The 19,055-nt window shown below is 33.9% G+C and overlaps 1 protein-coding gene across 2 annotated transcripts in view; it reads left to right on the top strand.

Moving 5' to 3' along the window:
- LOC143225049 (glycine receptor subunit alpha-3-like) overlaps positions 1 to 19,055 on the top strand; it is a 107,272-nt gene that overhangs the window by 40,044 nt on the left and 48,173 nt on the right. Inside the window, exons 5-9 of one of the 2 annotated variants that reach the window (XM_076453743.1) lie at positions 2,869 to 2,951; positions 3,739 to 3,873; positions 6,951 to 7,324; positions 11,607 to 11,642; positions 14,445 to 17,098. In XM_076453743.1, the coding sequence (XP_076309858.1) occupies positions 2,869 to 2,951; positions 3,739 to 3,873; positions 6,951 to 7,324; positions 11,607 to 11,642; positions 14,445 to 14,615 (799 nt within the window). In that variant the 3' untranslated portion in view covers positions 14,616 to 17,098. Of the gene's footprint in view, positions 1 to 2,868; positions 2,952 to 3,738; positions 3,874 to 6,950; positions 7,325 to 11,606; positions 11,643 to 14,444; positions 17,099 to 19,055 lie in introns of those variants that run through there. The other variant, XM_076453744.1, reaches the window with a different exon arrangement.

Raw genomic sequence — 19,055 nt, 5'->3', positions numbered from 1 at the left:
GAACTCACATGTGATCAGCGAAGAGAGAGCTAGCTCCTAGTTAAGTACCCATATCAACCCAGAATAAATTCGCTCATCGTGAACCCTCGATAAGATATCAGGGTCGTTCCGATTCAGATAGGAGACTCAATATTGTTTGAAGTTTTTTAAAACAATTCTATATAAATCCTTATTTTTAATAATTGTTTGTAATAACCGTTGTTATATATTTTATTATTATAATATTAAAATATATGTTTGTATTAAGAAAGAAGAAAAAAGTGTGTGTATCAGTCTTGCTTCCAAACATCATAAACTTGATACATATTACATAACATAATATGTATAATACATATTACATAACATAATAAACTGGAGACTCATTCGAGATAAATCGTAATACGTAACATTTATTTTATAGAAATGACAAGTATGACAACATATTAACTCTGCCAAGTTTCGTGCATTTTAAAAGCAAAACTCACGATTCATTTATTTTTATGCACTATCCTGCTGAACTACTACATAGTTTCATAAATTAAATTATTATCATACACTAACAAATCCTAATTTATTAGCTTTTATTTAAGGCATCGATAATTAACGTTTTAAGTAGCAGAACTGCTGTAACTAATATACACTATATACATATGAACTGAGACCTATCATCTTAAAATGGCTGGTATTAATGGATAGCGAACTCAAATCTATTAGGGATAAAATTCTAAGCTCTGCATTTATAAATACTTATTGCAAATAAATAAATATACTTATTTATTTAAGGAAAAATCACATGTTTACTCTTTATGGTTAAAATTATAACCATTGGTTTGACTTCTATATGAACAATATTGGTGGGTTTCGAGCCTGTTACATTATTTACTTTAAATCTTTATTAAAATTGTTTGTAATAGCTTACTGTTAGAACACTATTGTAGCTTCTCAGCAGGACTATGATGGAATGTGTGTTTGATAGTTTTTAAAGTTCTACTGACAGCCGTTGTTAGTTTTAAATGCAGTAACTTAGAGAAAGCGTGTTGGCACGTTAGCTATTTTATTAAGACAGTCATATTTATCATATTATTATCACGTTTTGCTCGAAACTGTATTTTTATTTCATTATAAAATGTTATTACTGAAAGCACGTAAGTTGACATTTGTGGATGTAGCAATAAAACAAGGGTAATCGGGTAAAACCTTACGAGTAACATATCCATAATTCAAATTATTATGATGTTATTATGTTTGTAATCATTGGTAATCAACATAATAATCATATTTCAACGCTATTACTTATCTACTAAGCATTATTATAATATGCTCATTATAATAATATATTTAGGTAATAATTGAATTTTTCAGTCCTTTCGATTGCATTTTTTCATAGTTAACGTGTTAAAATACATCAAATTGCCTATTACATCTGTTACTTTTGAATAAAAATAATAAAAGGGATAAACGCCCCAACCCCCAGTGACACAGCGGTATGTCTGCGGACATACTGCTAGAAACTGGGTTTCTGTACCTGTGGTTGGCAGAGCACAGATAACTCTTTGTGTTGTTTTTTTTGTTTTTTGAATTAAGCATAAAGCTACACAACGGGCTATCTGTGCTCTGCCCTCCACGAGTATCAAAACCCGGTTTTTAGCGTTGTAAGTTCGCAGACATACCGCTGAGCCACTGGGGCAAAACCCTTTGTGTAGCTATGTTCTTAAATGTTTGATTAAACAGAAATAAAATCGAAGTACTATTGTGATAAATTTATATTTTTAACATCGTAGTGTTATCAACTTGTGAGAACCTCTAAACTTTTTATTTTATTAACATTCTCAATTATGGATTAAGAAAGGTTTCGATATGTGAAGAAAAGTCTTCTCTTACCTCCCATCACAGACACATTGTTCTCTAGCGAATTTAGTCAACGTCATTGTAAAAATCATAATATTAAGCATGTATGTATGACGACATTGTAACGATATATATATACATAACCTTCTAAAACTGGAAACAATATAGATAAACTAAATACGTTAAAAACATTTTATTCATTCATGAATTATTATGAAAGTAGCTTTATATACATACCTGCTACATATACCTGTATAAAGCTACATTTTTTGTTTGCATTGTTATAACTGAGCTCTCCAATGAGTTTCTCAACGTGTACCTTTTGAAGTATGTTACATTTAATGTTCATTACATGCAAGCATTTCAGTCAGTTCCGATATCTATGGTCGGTACAAAACAGATAGGCCATCGTGCAGCTTTGCGTTTAGTAATAAAACAAACATAGAGTATTTTCACTAGCAAGTCCATCTCAATCAGGGTATAGGTAAGAAATGATAGTACTTCTAAAATGGGTTACCCTTCTGAATGTTATAAGGATATAACGTAGGGTACCAACAAAATTGACATGTAATAAAAGCTTTTGTTATATCAGACTGAACAAAAACTATTCATTAACTAATCAGAAACACAACACACTTGATTTGATTTTTGTTAATTGAATTTCTAAAATAAATTTTTCCTGAATATTGTCAGAACTTAATTAACGGCCTCTGATACTTGTATCACGTTGTTCAGCAGGCCCAAACAACTCCTGAGTTAAAACAAGAATTGTATAATTCCATTTAATTAAACTCATTCAATCTTGCATTCTATGATGAAAGAGATGTCCTCCCAAAACCTTCTTTCGATTAAGAAAAGTGTAATTTGTATTTCGTGTTTTTGTTATTTTGCAGTTAACTTGGTCGAAGTGTGGGTATGAAAATTTCAATTTCTGAAAGTTATGTAATTAATTGTTGTTTGAAGGACACGTGACTCTTAAGTACTGAATTATTTATAAGTGAGTAGAAGGTACAGTAAATAATTAAATGTTATTACACACAGACTGAAACTGACGTTCTCGTGCATGATGGATCTTTATCGATATCCACTAGACTCCCAAGTTTGTACCATTGAATTAGCTTCATGTAAGTTATTTCGTCTTAATACTCAATACTTTTTCGAATGTATATTAAATATTAATATCAATATTCAATACGCTTATTAATGTATCTAAATATCCCAAAATCAATTATATATATATATAAATGGTAATATCTTATTTTCTTTAAAATTTCCTTATTTTTTCTTTTTATGTTTATCTTTTTCTTGTTCTTATTTTAAGTTGGGAAAGTAATCACCTTCCCACAACTGTTTGCAGGCAGTGAAGGGTAATATAGATGTGGGACATTGTGAGCTTGAGCACCCACATCTCGCTCTCCTAATTTCTAGTCTAATTGTGTCTATTTCTTATGAGACTAGCGAACTGGAGGTTAAGACTAATAGACGGTGTATCCCCACCGCAATGTGGGTCCTACTTCCCAGTCAACTCCAAAACCTAGAATACATTTTATATTCTCACGTTCTAGCTTGTACCCTAAGATCTTTTTTTTTTAATGCAGCATATTTTGTTATCTTTTAATGTGTTTTGTTTTGACTTTAAAAATTATGGTTATAATATAATTAATCAGAGATTGGAATTTGCTGTTTCTAACGCAGTCCTTCCTCATGATTTTGTTTACTTATTTAACTTCATTTGAATGTATTTATTTAATTTCACTATCATTATATATATTCAAATTATAGCAATCTGTTAAAATTGACGCATTTAAAAATACTTATCAAATACTATATGAAAGATATGGCTCACTGTAGCATTGATAATAGTTCTCCGATTTATTTTATTTTTAAAAATATCTGAGTGGAATTTTTCAGTTTCCAAGACAACTGAAGAGCTAAACTTGACCTGGTCCGAGGAAAAACCTGTCAAACTTTACGAAAATCTCAAACTTCCTCAGTTCGAAATCACCGACATGAATACATCTGTGTGCAATGAAAGGTTTCATATCGGTAAGTAACAAGTTAGTTATTCTTATAAGCTTATTTCCTAATAGAAGATGTTCCACAATTACAACAGATCCGTCAATTCAATACCATCATTTTATAGACATGTTGACTCGATATAAAGTCTGTTATAAAAATACGATTTTTTTATAATAGAAATAACAAAATATGTATGTGTTAGAATTGGGAATCACGTATGTTTTAAAGTTTCGAAAGGTGTCTAACATAACTTCCGGTTACAATAGGGTTTCAGGTGTATTAGAATATTTACAATTTATTTTGTTAACCCTATAAATTTAATTTTAAACCACTTGTTTTTTCAAAGTTGACAGTTCTTTTTCTGTGATAGAATAAATTGAATCTCAATCCTTGCTTTAGAGTAACACAAATCAATGTTCAGCAGCAACGGAGAAACGTCAAACTCCTTACTTTTACAGACAGATCCCCACCTGATAGCTGGTAGTAAGTGAGAGGGCTTATGACGTTAAAATAGGACTTCGATATCAGCAGTCGGCAGAGCATAGATAGAATATTGTGCGCTTTGTATTGAACAACAAACTAACAACAAATAACATAGTATTTTCCTTACCCCCCATACACACACACACACACACACACACACATATATCATATATATACTTGTACGGGCCCGGCATGGCCAAGCGTGTTAAGACGTGCGACTCGTAATCCGAGGGTCGCGGGTTCGTGCCCGCGTCGCGCTGAACATGCTCGCCCTCCCAGCCGTAGGGGCGTTATAATGTGACGTCAATCCCACTATTCGTTGGTAAAAGAGTAGCCCAAGAGTTGGCGGTGGGTGGTGATGACTAGCTGCCTTCCCTCTAGTCTTACACTGCTAAATTAGGGACGGCTAGCACAGATAGCCCTCGACTAGCTTTGTGCGAAATTCCAAACAAACAAAATTGTATAAAATTATTACTTTCAGACCACATGCTTATACAGGGTGTTCGGAAAGTCACTGTGCAGTTTTGTAATCATATTTTATTAAGTCTATTTCAAGTCAGCAACTGATACCGGTGTTTAGAAACAAAATAAGAAGGATCCAGGCCTGTATTGATGCCAACGGGGTTCACTTTCAACATTGTTTATAATTGTCATTCATATTTACCTCCTGTATTCTATATTGACACATGTCTGTTAATACATATATAAGTGCACAGTGACTTTCCCAACACCTTGTATAACAATGTTCCATTATAATCACGGCGATCATTGGCTGCTCTCAGATTTATTCCATCTATACAGCTTTCAGATACAACATTCCTACTTTTGCATCTATTTACAGTCCCTTAATACCCTACTAAAATTATTCAGACAGTAGATGTGTGAAATTTTATTGTCACAGTAAATCTTAATATTCCATTTAAATAAGTCGTTGTAGTAAATTTCAATACCTTTATTTCCATGTTACTGAACTGTAAGGTTAGGTTAATTCTCCTAAGGGCCCGGCATGGCCAAGCGCATTAAGGCGTGCGACTCGTAATCTGAGGGTCGCGGGTTCGCATCTACGTCGCGCCAAACATGCTTGCCCTTTCAGCCGTGGGGGCGTTATAATGTTACGGTCAATCCCATTATAATGTGACGTTGGTAAAAAAATAGCCCAAGAGTTGGTGGTGGGTGGTGATGACTAGCTGCCTTCCCTCTAGTCTTACACTGCTAAATTGGGGACGGCTAGCACAGATAGCCCTCGAGTAGCTTTGTGCGAAATTCAAAAACAAACAAACAAATTATCCTAAGGTGGACAGAGTTAAGTCTACGGACTCACAACGCTATTATCCGGTAGACACAGAAGTCACTTTACGTAGATTTGCACCGAAACACGAACAACGTTCTTACAAAACAGTAAAATATTCATCTCAGTTCTTTCGCTTTAATGTCCTTTTTATTATTATTATGTGCGTTGTGACATAGGATGATCACGACAATAAAAGAGACGTTTTATTGTGTTTATTTAAGTGTATTTACTCAAGACTATGTTTAGCGTAAAAAGCAATTCTTTTCATGGATAAATATTTATTTCTTAATAAATATCATAAAAACCATAGAAAGTAGATCGATTATCTAAGAATTTTTTTTTTCTTTGTGTCTTTCGTTTACTGCCTGTAAGGTTTTTTTTTGTTGTTTTTCTGTAAACTGCTCGTTGTACAATAATGTCACGTGACTTACAGCATAGTGGCACAGTTTAAAAAACGTTAAGACGATTTATTTGTTGGTTTTAGATTTCTCGCACAACACTCACTGGAAAAAAAATTCTAATTTTAAGCGCTTAAAGAACAGAGAGAAGGAAGGATGTCGACATTACTTATCGTTGAATTTTTCAATTACGTTTTCTAACTGAAAAGTAGGACTTAACCACCACACTTCTGAAACAGGACTCGAACATATTAGTCCTTGGATCATGTCTATGCTGAGTTACTAATAAACATTACATAGTGACAAATCGAACATAAATGAGATACTAATTGTCACATAGCAAAATTTAAATACCTTTGCATCATACTTTTAACGAACTAACAAGCGCAACAAACGCATTTGTGTTTGTTTGAAAACAAGCACAAAGCTACCTAATAAGCTACCTGTGTTCTGTCCAACACAGGTACTGAAACCTGGCTTTTAGCGTTGTAAGCCCTTAGACATGCGGCTGTGCCACTGAGAGGCAACAGATGTTTAACACATTATTTGGTGTTAAACATAACAAGTTATAAAAATATTACAGGGGAAAGGTATCATTAACGAATTTTGCCCGGCATGGCTAGGTGATTAAGGTGCTCGACTCGTAATAGAGGGTCTCGGATTCGAATCCCAGTCATGCCAAATATGCTCACCCTTTCAGACGTGGGGGCGTTATAATGTAACGGTCAATTTTACTATTCGTTGGTAAAAGAGTAGCCCAATAATTGGTTGTGGATGGTGATAACTAGTCTTATATTGCTAAATTAGGGACGTTTAGCGCAGATAGCCCTCGTGTAGCTTTACGCGAAATGCAAAAAAACAAACAAACTTTAACGAATTCTTCAAGCTGTTAAGATATTACGTTTTTATTTTAATACAACTCGTGTTTACAGGTGAGTACAGCTGCTTAAAGGCTGAGTTTTATCTACAACGATCAATCGGATATCATCTGGTACAGTCTTATCTTCCCACTGTTCTTATCGTTGTCATTTCGTGGGTGTCATTCTGGTTAAACGTCGAGGCAATTCCTGCTAGGATAACACTTGGCGTCACTACTCTCTTGACGATTTCCTCAAAAGGTTCTGGTATCCAGAATAACTTGCCTCCTGTTTCTTACGTGAAGGCTATGGATGTCTGGATGGGGGCGTGCACTACTTTCGTCTTCGCTGCTCTCCTGGAGTTCATCATTGTCAACTATCTCTGGAGAAAACGCATTGAAAATTCATCTTCTGTTGCTACAGACGCGAGCCAGATCTCTCTAAAATTGGTAAAGGAATGTTTCTGTTTTAATCAGTGTATTAATTTAATTCGAACCACGTTCTCGTCATTAAATATAATGTAATCTGTTACAAATGCAATGAATACGTTCATCTTCAGTTTGCATTTATATATATTTCTTATTTTAACAATCCAAAGAACAAGTTAAATATTAAACACGTGCACCTGTATGTATAGTGTAGATATTACATAGAGCAGTTACTTTTGGTTATTAGCAATGTAAATAGCTTTACTGTAGCAATATGAAATACGGGTTTCGTTTCCTTCTTAGATCCATTTAGACAGTTACAAGTCTGATAAACGACTGAAAGTCCAGTCCTCTGTGATTAATAAAATACAGGAAGAAAAGTATTATTCTTGGAAATACCTACTGTTGGACTTTGTTAGAAAATACGAATTTTACTTAAAAACAAATAATAATCCCTTGTAGACACATATGAGAGAACAATATTGTTTCAACGTGACACAAGTCACTCAACAAAGTTTGTTATTTCTTAATTAACATTTTTGTTTACCCTTTTACCTTAACGGACTTGTGTTTGTGTTGTTTTTCATCTTTAAATGTCCCTCTGCAATAAATGAGATGTATTTGGTTTTATACATTGCTCTATTTGGTATGAAGGGACCTCATATGTTCTAAGAGTCCAATTAATTCAAATTTTATAGGTGCTATGAGAACACATTTGGAACAGAAAGATTAAGCTGTGGCATACATATATCCTTCATAACTTGCTGGATATATCTTTTTCAAGGTTAAAAATTTATAATGCACACTAATGAATACACAAGGCTGTAAAAAACAGCAACAAATTTTCAATTAAAGTTTTAACTAATCCCGAAAAAAGAATGTAATATAATATAATATAATATAATATAATATAATATAATATAATATAATATAATATAATATAATATAATATAATATAATATAATATAATATAATTAATATAATATAATATAATATAATATAATATAATATAATATAATATAATATAATATAATATAATATAATATAATATAATAAAACACAAAGTTTCGGATACTCTTTTTTTAAAGGGTTATAGCGTTACAGACAGAAGTATCTTTCATTAATCTTACGAAAAAAAAATTAGAAAATTCTAAGTTTTGGCTTTCATCTTTGTGAAGGATAATGTGGTGGGGAGTTCCTCCATAAAAGCCTTCTTTTATTCTAGAGTTTGAATAAATATTATAATTAACCCCTTTAACTTGTACTTAAGGGGTGCTGGTTCCTGAGATCATGAAGGAAAGGAAAGGATCAAAAGATGCAGCCCAGTGGATTTAATCATGAGTGTGAAACCGTGTCAAGTTATGCACAGAGTGTGAAGTCGTGTCAAGTTATGCACAGAGTGTGAAGTCGTGTCAAGTTATGCACAGTGTGAAGTTGTGTCAAGTTATACAAATTAATATGAAGTCGCGTCAAGTTATACAAATTAATATGAAGCTGTGTCAAGTTATACACAATGAATGTGAAGTCGTATCAAGTTAAGAAACAACGAGTATGAAGCCGTGTCAAGCTGTACACAAAGAGTGTGAGGCCGTGTCAAGCTATACACAACGAGTGTGAGGCCATGTCAAGCTATGTGTGAAGCCGTGTCAAGCTATACACAACGAGTGTGAGGCCATGTTAAACTATACACAACAAGTGTGAAGCCGTGTCAAGTTATACACAATGAATGTGAAGTCGTATCAAGTTAAGAAACAACGAGTATGAAGCCGTGTCAAGCTGTACACAAAGAGTGTGAGGCCGTGTCAAGCTATACACAACGAGTGTGAAGCCATGTCAAGCTATGTGTGAAGCCGTGTCAAGCTATACACAACGAGTGTGAGGCCATGTTAAACTATACACAACAAGTGTGAAGCCGTGTCAAGTTATACACAATGAATGTGAAGTCGTATCAAGTTAAGAAACAACGAGTATGAAGCCGTGTCAAGCTGTACACAAAGAGTGTGAGGCCGTGTCAAGCTATACACAACGAGTGTGAGGCCATGTCAAGCTATGTGTGAAGCCGTGTCAAGCTATACACAACGAGTGTGAGGCCATGTTAAACTATACACAACAAGTGTGAAGCCGTGTCAAGTTATACACAATGAATGAGAAGTCGTATCAAGTTAAGAAATAATGAGTGTGAAGCCGTGTCAATTTATACATAACGAGTGTGAAGCCGTGTCAAGCTATACACAACCTCTATATTTCCTGACACAATATCAATTTGTGATTTATCGTTAAAGTTAGTTGTATAGTTGCACTTCGGTAACAATGACAAACTAAATCTTAACACGTAAAATTAGTAGTTTATATTACAGATTAACTACTTTTATAGCGTACTGTATGGCTTACACACATATTGCCTAAACTTGCATTACATGAAGCAAGCCTGTTTTCACTTTATCGTAAAACTTCAAAACTCTGGATATATATATATATATATACGAATTAAGCCTAACATTAACTCAATATATTGCAGTACACTTTGATATCGCGGTTTGCATATATGACCATACGTATGCTATCTTACAAATACGTAGTCATGGAAAGGACTGTTTTGTCATATTACTCTAAGGCACATAAGATTCAAAATTTACAATTTTCACCATATGCACATCAATACACTAATTTAAAATACAATCTACGTCGGCCTGATATGGAGTGCACCCTGTTGTTTTTACGTAAAATGGTCAAACTGTAGGTATTACTGCTTAAGTCGTGCACACAAAAAATTTTACGACGTGTGCAAATGGAAGAAAAGTCGTTACATTTCATTTTATTTAAAAAGACCGATATAGTTGTATTCTCATTTTTATATCGGCCCAAGATGGCCCGGTTATTAGAGCGCTTGACTCGCAATCTGCTTTTTGCGGGTTCGAATCTCGTCACCAAACATGTTTGCCCCTCCACCAGTGGGGACGTTATTCTGACGAGCAACACCACTATTCGTTGGCAGTCGGTAATGATGGTTAACTGTTTTCCCGTTCACTGCTAAATTAGAGACGGCTAGCGTACACTGTCCTTGTGTAGCTTTGCGCGAAATTCAAAACAAACAAATGATTCTTATATTTTCTTTTATCTTATGATAATTAGACTCTATATCTAGCTTTGCACCAACCACCTCTACTTATACCGACAGTTCTCATACATAAACTTCTCAGATTTTGTTTTATATAAACTAAACGAAATAAATACAACAGTTAACATGTTATATTTCATTACATCAGATAGAACATCGTGACTTCTATGTGTAAACTGCACCTTCAGTTTTTTACGGTTATTTTTTCATTGTTTTGACCAGAGCTAAGGATCGGATCCCTCTGAAATGTAAGGGTCCGGAAGTTCGATTTCAAACTTGCTAGATTCTATAACACCATGATGACTTTCAAACATTCGAAGCTCTGTTACACTGAATTGGATCTTCAGCTGAAAAAAAGTGTTCATGTCTAAAACTTTGTACTGCGAATGATCAAATTATAGACCAAATTGTAAACCATACAACAAACAGGTGACCACGCCTTATAGCTGATTTTAGTGGTAACCCGTAGTAGCACATTTTTGGAACTACTTGCCTCCTAGCAATGCAACTTGAAACTATTCGTCCCTGGTGACAAAGTTTGAAACTATCTATAACTTTGTGTAATTATGACGTAATGTAACTTTTCGGTCTCAAAGCATAATATAACAGAGTAGAACTTGTTACACCCCTTCTCACTGGTCCCCACCCACGTTCTGAGGCTTCTCCTTTGAAGGGTAAAAGAAGGGTTGACTACTGCTACTATTTGATAAAAAAACATTTTTATATGACATAAAAATATTTTTTTTATGCTACTTGAGTATTTTTAGTGGCCTTCTAGTCTTCCAACAACTTGAAAATATGAATCCAACCAATCATGACAAACATATATATATATATATATCCTTACGTTTTCCGAGAATGTTTCAATAGTTGGTACATAAAAAAAAGTTTGTGTCACCTAATATGATCTACAACGTTTAATAAAAAATGCTTAAAACAAATTTGTTTATTAATGTAATTCAAATTAATTCACGGTAAAATAACTCAATAAGTTAGTAAAGCTGTAATTTACAAAAAAGTATTTTTCGTATCCGAATGCAATAAATGACAGAAACTTAATACATACCAGTCAATTTTTCAACTTACAATAAGGAACAGTTATAAGCAATAAATGTCAAAGATCAGTATTTTATTTTCATATATCAAGCTTGATAAAAACAATTGAGTTTCTTTTCTTCCTCGCAGATTTCGAACTCTACAGACTGCAACGGTGACACGAAGGTAAGAATAAACTGTTTTTAATAATATTTAATAAATATTTTTAATATTTACGTTTTTAATATATGTTCTTGTTTCAGATATATTCTTTGTGTTATGTTTTTAGGTTCTGTTTCTTGTTTCAGATCCATTCTTTGTGTTATATTTTTAGGTTCTGTTTCTTGTTTCACTTCTGTTCTCTGTGTTGTGTTTTTAGGTTCTGTTTCTTGTTTCACTTCTATTCTCTGTGTTGTGATTTTAGGTTCTGTTTCTTGTTTCAGATATATTCTTTGTGTTGTATTTTTAGGTTCTGTTTCTTCAACAGATAATAGTGTTAATAAATAATTGTGAAGGTCAAGCTAGCTAGGTCAGAATATCTACACGCTACTTTAACTCTTCTATAAATACAATGCTTTGACTTTTTTAATGTTATAGAAACTGAAAATTAACATTTCTTTGTTAAATTATAAATTAGTGACTAATTAGTAAGTGAGTTTCCATCTGTCTTTGTAAAAACACGAGCACTCGAAGGACAAATGAATTTAAATTCAGCTTTTATCAGTCTATGCACAGACGAGTCTTCTATGGATGGCTTCTGAATTCTATTTGTTTAGTTTGTTTGTTTTGTTTTGAATTTTGCGCAAAGTTACACGAGAGTTATCTTCGCTAGCAGTTTCTAATTTAGTAGGATAAGACTAGAGGGAAGGCAGCTAGTCATCACCACCCACCGCCAACTCTTGGGCTACTCTTTTACCAAGAAATAGTGGGATTGACCGTCACATTATAACGCCCCTACGGCTGGGAGAGCGAGCATGTTTGGCGCGACGGGGATGCGAACCCGCGACCTTCAGATTACGAGTCGTACGCCTTAACACGCTTGGTCATGCCGGGCCTGGCAGCTAGTTATCACCACCCATCGTCAACTCTTTGGCTACTCTTTTACCAACGAATAATGGGATTGACCGTCACATTATATCGATCCCACGGCTGAAAGGGCGAGCATGTTTGGTGCGACTGGGATTCGAACCCGTGATCCTCAGATTGAACAAATATTTTGATTGAAAAAATATAAACACAATTAGAACATTTTTCACGGAAAAAGTAAAAAAAAAGAAAATAATTACGAAAAAATAGTACTGAAAAAAGACACTCCAGACACTTAATTTCCAATTTGTGAGATCTTTTAAAATATATTTTTTTTTCAAAAAAATGTTAAAACCAATGTGTTTATGAATTTTTTTATTTTTACATCTTAGTGAAAAATTTCCCTCGGAGGGATAAACATTGACTCATGTTCTTTTTATTTTGAAAATATGTAGAAACAACATATATGAACTTATACGAATATCCACACTTTATATTTTTGTGCTAGCCAAGAGCCAGCAGATATTCTACAGGAGAGATTGTTAAAAATAATAACATCGTTTTAAAACTTTGTTCACTCTTCTTCTTAGTGTCAAATGATTGCTCCTAAGTTGGCTGATAAATCTGTAACTTCTTAGACAGATGATATTTGTTATTTAAACGTATTTAAGCCTGTATTACATGTCAACGGTCAAACAACAGGAAGGAGTTGTTATTTACATGATATTCAAAGAGAAACGATTTTAGGAGAGCCAGGTTATTAGGAGTTTTACTTAACTCAAATTGTTAAGCCATCTCATCTTGGGAACAAGAACAATATTGAAGACTGTTACAACATGGTCATTATCTAATAAAAGTCATCAATCTCACATAGGCGTGACTCAAAGATCGTCCTTGCTTTATATACCAGTTATGTTCTCAACGGATACAGCTTAATTCCTGAGCAAACCTATTTGAAACATACTGATACTATAAAGGCATTAAGCAGCTCTAATCTATTTGAAACATACAGATACTATAAAGACATTAAGCAGCTCTAACCTATTTGAAACATACTGATACTATAAAGACATTAAGCAGCTCTAATGGACTTCTTGTTCCCAGTCATATGTTATTTATCAGATTCCACAGGACGTTTCTGATTTTTGCTCCTGAGATTACGTAACTGTGTAACAGTATCCTAATATTAGGGTTAACAAAAGAACAATGAGATAAATAAATATGTCACAATGTGTTGTTATTTTGTTGGAAAATTAAGGTAAGCAATTCCTATAGAAAAAAAACGGGTTGTTATCAAACGTAAAACAATATAAAACATCTGTTTTATTAACATTTCTCTTGAAAACATGCAAAGGTAAGAACAAGTTTTCTGTATCTCCTCCTTGAGAAACCGCGAGCTCTTCATTCTATATCTATAGCTCTTAACAGGTTAATTTGGTTATGTGTGTTTTCCTATAGCAAAGATACATCGGGCTATCTCCTGAGCCCACCGAGGGGAATCGAACCCCTGATTTTAGCGCTATAAATCAGTAAACTTACAGCTGTACTAGCGAGGTGCTAATTTGGTTGCAAGTAACAGAAATAGGTAGTTTAAATACGATTTTTAAGGCTTTCTATTAAATAAAGTCAAGTCAACTTATAATTAGTCAACTTTAATCAGTTATATCACATTATTCTAGTATAATAACAGGCTGACAAACAACGAGCTACAGGCATAAGGAAGAATTTTACTGATGGTGGAACGCGTTACATATTTTGACAAACCAATTTTCTGTCTTCTGTAACATGTTACACCATCAATAAAATTTTTCCTTATGCCTGTAACTCATTGTTTGTCTACCTGTTATTATTTTTATCGTGTTATTTATGCGCAGTTGTTCTTGTGATAGTATTAGTTATATTGATTAATTATTTGAAAAAAAAAAGATTAATCATTAAATACGTTTTGTTATTTACCTTTAGAACGTTATTAAGTCCAGCGAGCCTAATGGACCAGAAGACGAAAATGTCGAATTCCATACTGTTACTCCAGGCAAGCTGCGTGCCAAGAAAATTGACCGGTTGTGTCGAATTGCTTTTCCTTGTGCTTTCCTGGTATTTTGTGTCGTTTACTGGCCATACTACCTAATGTAATAATCAGTGGTCACACTTCCAACGTCCTTCTAGTCAAATTCCTTTACAATTTGTATTTAATTAGGTCAGAACTGTTTGGTAGTGTAAGCCTATTTTCTAATTTATGTCACATCTCTCTCTGTTATTGGTAGTATTTTTGCTGTCTTACTATAATTGCTTATCGTATCTATCATATAAGGTAAATACATTATATATACTCTATATGTCTATGATATATCTGTGAGTTTTTAGTCATTTCTGGAAACGATATTTGTAACTACGTAACAAGATAACCGTAGCAGACCTATTTAAGGTAAAATTTAATTATTACACATTATTAGGTATCATGTTCATCAGTGTATCCAACAGTTTAAGAATGTATTGCTATTTAGTTAACTTTACACATGTAAGATATTCTATTTCTCATTTCTAGGGTGTCTTTTCACTTATGCACCTTTATATATGTTTCGTGTATATATATATGTGTGAGTGTATAGTGAAGCTAACTGATTTGTTATAGATTAAAAATAAAAATGATCTGCTGAAGAATAACATGATAAATGATCAGTTCGTTTCGTATTGTAAATACTCTCGTCCGAAGTGGATTCTTCATACATGAATGTTGGCACTAAGCCACAGATGGAATTACAAATTTAAACAAGAGAGAATCCTTAACGGCTCTTTAAGGCAGGATTTGAGTAACTTTATCTCTGAAACATTTGTTTCACCTTTTATTAGCTCTACTTTTGTACTCCAGCAATATGAAGCACTGGGCACAAGATTTTATTGCTCATCAGCTTCTCTACCAGCTTACTCCCAAATTAAAATCGTTTTAGATTGGAGAAGAATAAATTAATCCATAAGAAGTTTGGCGTGGTCAATACATCAATCTAAAGTGTTTGACCTCCTAATTCAAAAACTGTATTTATATCTCAAATCGGTCAAGAGACGCAAAGCTAAAAGTTTTTAACCGAGAAAACAAGCAAATAATAAAAAACAAAACAAATAACAACTGAGAGGCATTCTATCACCCACTTTGCCGCAGCTTAAAATACGTTTTTGTCTTTTAATTTTATTTGTGACTCTATCTATGTGTCGTAGTTAGAACCATTATTAAATTACAAGTACGCTATTCCTATGTATATATATGTGTATTGTTATTTTAACTCAAAAACATGTCGAAGAAAAAAACAAATTAAACAAAAACGCTGCATCAACTGTTTTGACTTCTTTTTGAGTTAAAATAACAAATTATGTAATTAGTCAGAGGTTTGATTTGCTTGTTTTGGATTTCGCATAAAGCTACTCAAGGGCTATCTGCGCTAGCCATTCCTAATTTAGCAATTTAAGACCAGAGGGAAGGCAGCTAGCAGCTAGTCATCACCACCCACCACTATCTCTTGGGCTACTTTTTAATTAACGAATAGTGAGATTGACCGTTACTTATAACAGCCCCACGTCTGAAAGGACGAGCATGTTTGGTGTGACGGATTACGAATCGAACGCTTAAACCTACCTGGCCGTGCTGGGCCTAGAGGTTTGGATTTGCTGTTTTCAACGCACTCCTTTCTTATTATTTTACAATTCAACTTATTTAAAATGTAATTCTTTTCACTACATATATACATAGGTATATGTATTATACATCATTTAACCTGTAGTCTATTTCCCTATTGATTATATGATATTAATTTGGAACAAAATACTCAAAATTGCCATATTTACTTGTATGTATGTCTCTGCCTATGATTCTGCCTTTACTTCGATATATATATATATATATGTATCTGTGCGTTACATTTGTGTGAAATATTTAGAAGCAATTGTTTCAGTACGTGCAGTTAATAAAGACATTTGCGAAACGTTTTTTTTAATAAATCATTTCGCCACTAGAAATTGAAACGTCAGTGTTAAACTGATAAATATCAGTGTTAAACATGAAAACAACAGAATTAAAAGATACCAGTTGATTTTCAATAAACATTCACATTAATACGAGAGCATTATATAAAAGAGAAACTATAAAACAATCAATCGGTTAAAAATGAAAATAATCACAGTATAAAAAAGATAAAGTTATTTTATTTTTTGCGGTGTATATATAATTATTAGTAAATTTTGTGTGCATATAAAAATTCAACCCGATCGCACCAAACATGCTCGCCCTTCCAGCCGTGGAGAGTTATAATGTGGCGGTCAATCCCACTATTCGTTGGTAAAAGAAAAGCCCAAGAGTTGGCGGTGGGTGGTGACGACTAGCTGCCTTACCTCTAGTCTTACACTGCTAAATTAGGGATGGCTAGCGCAGATAGCCTTCGAGTAGCTTTGCGCGAAATTCCCAATAGACAAACAAACAATAAAAATTCAAGTATTGATAATGGGAAATTTAGCTACTTAATGCATGAGAGGGACGAGTTAAGATGATTATTTTAATTATGTTAAAGTACCTTTATCTGTAAGAGAAGGTCTGACGTTATCAAATAAAATGTTTCAGTATTATTTTATTCTTTGAGAAATGTTGTCTTTTTTACCTGTTTTCTCAATTCACTTATTTCATAGACATGTTTATAACTTCTTTATTTCTTGCGTGTTATGGATCTAGTTTAAATATTTAATTACGTATGTTGTAAATCGTGAATAGAGCAAATTGCATTTCAGTTAAGAAAAACTGGTTGTTTTTGAATTTCGCAAAAAGCTTCACGAGAGCCATCTGCGCTAATCTTCCCTTATTTAGCAGAGAAAGACTAAAGGAAAGGCAATTAGTTATCACCACCCACCACCAACTCCTGGACTACTATTTTACCAATGAATAATGGGATTGACCGTCACATTATAATGTTCTCATGGCTGAAAATGCGAGTATGTTTGGTGTGACCGAGAAATCTTTATAGTCTCGGAGGGCTAACTGTACTATGCCCACCACAGGTATCTAAACCTGATTGTTAGCAGTATAAGTACACAGAGATGTTGCTGTTCCACTGATGGGGTGAGAGCACACATAATGATTTTATCGTTCAGTGAACATTACACGATCTTAAAAAATATCTGCACTGGCTGCCCTTAATTTATAAGCGAAATTCTGGAAATAAAACTAGCTGGTTAACATCATCCACCGATAACTATGATTGGTTTGTTTGGTTTATTTTGAATTTCGCACAAAGCTACTCGAGGGCTATCTGTGCTAGCCGTCTCCAATTTAGTAGTGTAAGACTAGAGGGAAGACAGCTAGTCATCGCCATCCATCGCCAACTCTGAGGTTGCTCTTTTACCAACGAATAGTGGGATTGACCGATACTTATAGCGCCTCCACGGCTGAAAGGATGAGCATGTTTGGTGCAACAGGGATTCGAACCCGCGACCCTCACTCAGATTACGAGTTGAGTGCCTTAACCATCTGGCCACGTCAGGCCCCAAGCGTTTGTATTGGTGGCTATTGATCACGTGTCTTCTTCTTGGTCTGTCAGTCCAACATTAGGAATAGCTAGCGCAAAATGCTCTGGAACGGCTTTGTGCAAACTTTCGAATTAAAAATGTAGAATACATAAATTCAATTGAAACAATTAAAAACATTGATTATATATACGATATAAAGGTATATGATATTTAATGATTTTTAATTTAACTCCAATATTTGGTAATCGCTGGGACATTTTATTAATGAGGTGTTTATAGATATATTTTAATTTTTAGTGACAAAAATTCCCAATTTCTTGTTTTATACATCATTCTATACAAAAAAATTGTAATACTTGAAGATGTCAAAATCCTTTAGTTTTAGTTAATGAAATCCATGTATATACGCATTATATTTTACAATGTCACAAACCTTTAGTTTTAGTCAATGAAATCCATGTTTATACGTATTATATTTTACAACGTCTTTTACTTTTAGTTTTAGTTAATGGAATCCATGTATATACGTATTATATTTTACAATGAGATTGTTCGTTGATCCTTTTTAACGTAAAATTTGCTAGTTGGCAATCATAAAAAAGCTTTTTATTTCTATAGTTCAATTTTTGTTTGTTTAGAGCACATAAAATCATATTGTTCGCCCTCAGATTTCATGTTATTCATTGTTGAAACAAATTACATCGTACGTTAATAGGTGGGTCATTCCATACCTGGGCCTGGCATGGCCTAGCGCGTTAAGGCGTGCGCTTCGTAATCTGAGGGTCGCGGGTTCGCGCCCGAGTCGCGCCAAACATGCTCGTCCTCCCAGCCGTGGGGCGTTATAATGTGACGGTCAATCCCACTATTCGTTGGTAAAAGAGTAGCCCAAGAGTTGGCGGTGGGTGGTGATGACTAGCTGCCTTCCCTCTAGTCTTACACTACAAAATTAGAGACGGCTAGCACAGATAGCCCTCGAGTAGCTTTGTGCGAAATTCCAAACAACAACATTCCATGCCAACTCATCTCGAGCTTTCCAGTTCATGTCATAGATTTTTTTGAAGAAAAATT

This window comes from Tachypleus tridentatus, chromosome 9, assembly GCF_004210375.1.
Source record: "Tachypleus tridentatus isolate NWPU-2018 chromosome 9, ASM421037v1, whole genome shotgun sequence".
NCBI classification, from domain to species: Eukaryota; Metazoa; Arthropoda; class Merostomata; order Xiphosura; family Limulidae; genus Tachypleus; species Tachypleus tridentatus.
Note: the sequence above shows the minus strand (reverse complement) of the source record. Positions and strands in the feature narration are given on the sequence as shown.